The 6,158-nt window shown below is 37.9% G+C and overlaps 1 protein-coding gene across 1 annotated transcript; it reads left to right on the top strand.

The window, feature by feature from the left end:
• The first annotated feature begins 3,983 nt into the window (after nucleotides 1-3,983).
• LOC125241506 lies at nucleotides 3,984-5,300 on the top strand. The gene is made up of 2 exons (XM_048150027.1): nucleotides 3,984-4,067; nucleotides 4,497-5,300. Exons 1-2 carry the CDS (start codon nucleotides 3,984-3,986, stop codon nucleotides 5,298-5,300), a joined length of 888 nt encoding a protein of 295 aa, XP_048005984.1.
• Nucleotides 5,301-6,158: the final 858 nt, after the last annotated feature.

The raw sequence follows: 6,158 nt of genomic DNA, 5'->3' as shown, positions 1-6,158 counted from the left end.
TCTAGAAGTTTATATCTTTGTTTTTGAAGGTAATAAATAAAATATGCAACAAAATGCAAAAAACTATAGGATGTATGATGATATTGTATTTATTTCGGGCTGTTTTGTGTTTGAACTTTAGTTCTACGATATTTGTTTAGGCTATTTTTGAAACAGCTACTTAACTGAACATGTATTTTAGAGCTATATTTTCCTCCCAATGATAATGTAAATATGACTGTATGTCATTAAGCTTTTTAAACACTCAAATAGCATCTATTTAGGCCATTTAAAATGATACCATTAAAGTGATTAAACTTATCGCATATCGAATTAAAACTTCATTTAAAACTCACTTTTCAATATTGGTTTAACGAATCTCAAACAGAAATACCGAAATAAAACTGGTAAAATGCAATCCTTGGTTTTTTGTGCTTATAGCTATCGTTTCAAATATTGAAGTGGAAAAAATTCGGCGATATTCTTTTAATAAATCTGCAATTAGGTAGCTTATACTAAATTAAAGCTGGTAAAAATGTTATGTTTCTATTTTTTGTAGCTATTTGCAGTTGAAGTATTATATTAAATATACTTATACAGATGTCGTAATCAAATCCAGTAGATAAATAAATTTTTATATCAAATTTCAGGAAAACAAAGTCTATGTATTTGTATATTGCAGAGAATTAAAGTTTTTGTTGCTTTTATAAGTAAATTTTGAAAAATTCGAGTAAGTAATTTATTATTTAATTATTTTATCATCATGAGAGAACCAGCTATTGATTCTCAACTCATCGATCCCAAAACTACCAGGCCGACAAGCATGGTCGCGCGATAAATGATAAAACATCAGCCCGTCCCTATCGCACTATTCGTAAGTGCGGTGGGTCGGCCTGATATTTTACCGTTTATCGCGCGACCATGCTTGCCTGGGTTTTCTTCGGATTTTTTGGGACATTTATCACCAGGATTTAATCTTCTAGTGATTCTGAGCTCAAGAAACCCTTAAAATATCAGGACCAATAAGAATCACATCTTCCGTAAGGTGCATTAGGGTAATTTCGAATGACAGAAATGCTCGGGTAATTTCGAAAGGGGAATCTTGATATGATGGAAATAATGGTGATTTTTATGCGACTTTCGAAATTACCCTAATGCACTATTAGACAAAAGTCCAGATATTTTAACGTCGACAACCCTAAGCCGAAACGTCTTAAGGATGTACTTGCCACAAATCGGGCCCCAAATTCGACGTTAGTCGGTTAAAGGTCCCACGATACACTTCCGATGTTCACGTGTTTCTGTGACCCTATTACACAGGCAATTAGAGATGTGGCTTGTTTTGGTGATAAAACCACGATACAATTACCCAACCGGGCCTCGCGTAGCCAAAGACACAAACCCTTACGATAATCTCGTTATCGTAGCTCACTCACAGTGCGGCTGCCAATATTTCGACACAAGATTAAAAACTTTTGAACTTCAGTTTTGATAATTTAGCCCATATTCTTACCTAGATATCATAGATTAAAATATAAGATCATACCATCCCATACATTAAAATGTGACCCGCGAGCTAGTAAACTATGAGCTATCGGCTATAAAAACAAACAAAAGATAATCACTCCCGTGTAAATAAAAGAGACACGGCGATGTTTATAGCTACTCGCCCAGCAGTGATCTATTAATATCGCCGTGTCTCTTTTATTTGCACGGGAGTGCTTATCTTTTGTTCGTGTTTATAGCCGATAGCTCATAGCTTACTAGCTCGCGGTGGGACCAGTGCCTAAGAAAGCGCATACACTACACCACACATAGATGGCACCACAAAAAGATGCCTTGTTGCCATCGATTATTTGTAGATTGCCGTTAAGTGTCACTTTCGAACCATAAATCTATGTCAAAAGTGACACAACGCCATCTACAAGTATAATCGAAAGCTACAAGACATTTTTTTTGTGGCGCCATCTTTAAGTGGTGCAGTGTATGCGCGTTCTTAGGCGGTCGCATTTTAGATAGATAGATAGATAGATAAATGATTTATTGTCACAACATGGTCGTTACAATCTGTACCTTATGAAATATCTTAAAGTTATAACCTATACAATACAAGGAAATTTTACTTACAATCTAGGTATACGTGACAAGTGGACAGTCTCAGCTACGTGCTGGAGCCTCACCTTCCGGCGTGGTTTCAGCGCTGATTTTCAGCCTGCCCGGGTTGAGGCGGTGACACAAGACGACTACTAAGTACTTACATATAATAAAAAGAAAAACAAGAATGCAAAATTAAAGTTTTCAATTACATACTAATTACTTACAAATCCTTAAAAAAAAGATATATTTTTAACAAGAAATTATAGTTATTTGTTATACAAGGGGGCAAAGTTGTATTTTAACGCCGAGTGTGGAATTGAAAAACGAGCAAGTGAAAGGATCCTATAGTTGAACCACGAGCGAAGCGAGTGGTTCGAGAATAGAATCCTGAACTTGCGAGTTTTTTAACACACGAGAAGTGAAATACATTTGCACCCGAGTGTAACACAAAACTTTTCCCCTCATATAGCGAGGAAACTACAACGCAAAAAATGCGTTTATCACTGCTTCCAGTAGTTCCACAGGTGGTAAATCATCTTTATTACTAGATTCACCTACTTTTATCAATTTTAAAACAGTTAATTTGACTTTATTCAAGGTCAAATTACTTTACCCACTAGTGGATAAAATGCGTTTTTACCCGCTGGTATTAAAGGACAAAACACGTGTTTCCGAGCTAGTGAGGGGAATGATAAGTGTTAAAATTGACAAACATTTTTCCGTACATGTTTCTTGACAGTCCTTAGGTACTTTTTTTATAGACTTTATCTGTCTAAATTGTCTAATACGAAATTATACGTACCTAAGTACTTATTTCGTTTTTATTTAGTCAAGCGTATTTTCGTTTTCCATTCCGATGCGAAATAAATTTATGCATTTTCTAGTTATTCCTGTGGGTGTAATAATTTCGACTTCACTGCACAATCCACACGAATAACCAGCCAGATGTTTCATCCAATATGCCCACATATCTAGTGAAGTGTGTGCGTAAATAATATATTATTAATATATTGTGGGGAAGGCGGACAATTGCCAAATCGTTTGAAAATATCGAGTGCTTGTCAAATTGTGTGGGTGCGAATCAAAGATTTCAATACAGGGTGTAAACCTAATACGGGCGATTCTCTTAACGGTGGTGAGTATAGGACGTATAAAATGTAATTAGATAACTTTTACCGAAAATTGAAATATTTTTTTATCCATATAAATTAATTCGGCCCGCAACGTAATGCAAACACACTCCCGTTAAACGCTCGTTGACAGTTGTCATTGATTGTCATCGCAACCACCTTTACAGTACATTGCTGCTGAGATTTTTTTCAAAAATTCATTATGGGGTGAAAATTAAGAGTAAATCAAAAACACCTCTTAATTAATGATAACAATATTGAATTATACGCCTGGTTTCATTTATCGCCCTTATTACGTTTACGCGATGTATTCTCTGGTGCGAATGGAATGCACTCGACTTTGCATCCATACTAATATTATAAATGGGAAAGTGTGTGCCTCTGTTTGTCCATCTTTCACAGCAAAACGGACCGACGAATTGATGTGATTTTTTAAGTGGAAATAGTTGAAGGGATGGAGAGTGACATAGGCTAGTTTATGTCTCTTTCAACCCCCCCCTTTTCCTGAAATGGGGGGGGGTGAGAGTTTGTATGGAGCATTCCGAAATTATAGAATTTAACCCGAGTGAAGTCGCGGGAAAAAGGTAGATTTGATATAAATACTTAGGTTGCGATCAAAGTCGTGCGCGAAAGGTTTCAAGATTGAGCCAAGAGATAGAAAGTGATTCAAATTCAAAACAGTCCTGTGTCGAGAGATGGCAGTCTAACGCACTGTGACGACATTTTACTTTGAGAGTAATTCTATATACACTCGATCCTCTTTACTAGGATGTAAATATGGCGTTAGGTTCTATTTCTAAAGGAAAGTCGCCCGGCCACGACAGTCTCAGTGTGGAACACCTGCATCATGCCGGCCCGCACGTGAGTAGAGTTCTCGCAATGTTTTACTCGCTGTGCATAGGACACACTTACTTGCCGGCTGACATGATGAAAACGGTAGTGGTTCCTATCGTAAAAAACAAAACAGGTGATGTGAGCGATAAATGTAACTATAGGCCTATTTCGCTTGCCACCATAATAGCTAAGGTACTTGACGGTCTGCTCAATTTCCAACTTGACAGCAGGCCTTTCAACTGAACTATATTGGCACTGAAACAGACCGTCACAGATCGGCGAACAGCTGTTTATGCATGTTTCTTAGACCTTTCCAAGGCATTCGACCTGGTGCATTATAATGTCTTGTGGAAGAAACTAGATGACATTAACTTGCCACCTGACATATGTGGAATTTTTAAATTCTGGTACCACAACCAAGTTAATGTCGTCAAATGGTCGGACTCATTTTCACAGCCATACGGTCTGGAATGTGGTGTTCGTCAGGGCGGTTTAACATCTCCGAGGTTGTTCAACTTATACATCAACGCGCTGATCGAGGAGCTCAGTAACACCCGTATCGGTTGCCATATCGATGGAGTTTGCGTAAATAATCTGAGCTACGCCGACGATATGGTGTTGCTGAGTGCCTCGGCGTGTGGACTGGCTAGGCTCATTTCTATATGTGAGAAATACGCTTCTAGCCATGGGTTGGTGTATAATGTTAACAAAAGCGAATGCGTTATTTTTAGGGTCAAAGGTAAACCTACACCCAAGTTTCCATGCGTCAGACTGAATACCTGTCCGCTACGAATCGTAGAACAATTTAAGTACCTGGGACACATGGTAACCTCTGACCTTAAGGACGACGTTGATATTGAACGCGAACGCAGAGCGTTGTCCGTCAGAGCCAATATGATAGCTCGCAGGTTCGCTCATTGCACAAAAGATGTTAAGATCACCCTGTTCAGGGCTTATTGTACAACCTTCTACACAAGCAACCTGTGGGCTGATTATACTCATAAACGGTACAGTGCTCTGCGTGTTCAATACAACAACGCTTTCAGAGTACTGATGGGGCTGCCCAGATTCTGCAGTGCATCGGGGATGTTCGCGGAGGCGCGGGTAGACTGCTTCTACACCACCATGCGCAAGCGAGCGACATCGCTTGTGCGAAGAGTCCGGGCTAGCTCCAACAGTATTCTGAATATGTTAGCGAATAGGTTTGACTGCCTATATTTGAATGCCTGCTGCTTGTTGCACGCACGCAGGAATAGATAACCTAGCTATTAAGTTTCTGTATAAACTAACACTAGACTAAGATTATTTATGTTACTAACACTATGATCCACGTTGGTCTTAAATAAATGATTTATTATTATTATTATTATATTTACTTCAGATTTGAGATGAGATGAATTTTACGTTGTCTATATAATTTTGGTGCATACTTTGTGATTGTACTAAATGTGATTGTTAAGTAAATGCGTTTTCCCCTCACGAGCTCGGTGTTTTGTCCTTTAATATCAGCGGGTAAAAACGCATTTTATCCACAAGTGAGTAAAGTAATTTGACCTTGAATAAAGTCAAATTAACTGCTGCAAAATTGATAAAAGTAGGTAAATCTAGTAATAAAGATGATTTACCACCTGTGGAACTAGGAAGCAGTGATAAACGCATTACTTGCGTTGTAGTTTCCTCGCTACAGTGTTTACTTCTCGTGTGTTAAATTCCACACGCGGCGTTAAAATACAACTTTGCCCCCTTGTATGACAAATAACTATTGTCTATTACCTTAATGCAATTTATAGTGTGTGAATTGACCGTACAATTCGTTCGTGTTGGCTTAGTAATCAATATCAATATAACACCTTTTATCAATACCGACAGCCCACGTGTATCGCTCTATTTAAAAATAATAAATACGTAACAACTTATACAGTCAAGATACCTATTAAATATATAGATGCGGACTAAGTGCCAACAACATGTATCCACAACCTTAAGAGGATACGGGAGCGAAAATGCTAAAATGGAAAGGAGCCCCCCTTTCAACTTGGGAATTTCAGTTAAATATACAAGTGTTATTAACTACATTTATCGAAAAAGAATTGTCCATTAAGAACAACTCAGTCAAAA

This window comes from Leguminivora glycinivorella, chromosome Z (genome assembly GCF_023078275.1).
Source record: "Leguminivora glycinivorella isolate SPB_JAAS2020 chromosome Z, LegGlyc_1.1, whole genome shotgun sequence".
Classification (NCBI taxonomy): domain Eukaryota; kingdom Metazoa; phylum Arthropoda; class Insecta; order Lepidoptera; family Tortricidae; genus Leguminivora; species Leguminivora glycinivorella.
This window is presented reverse-complemented; position numbering and strand designations above follow the sequence as displayed.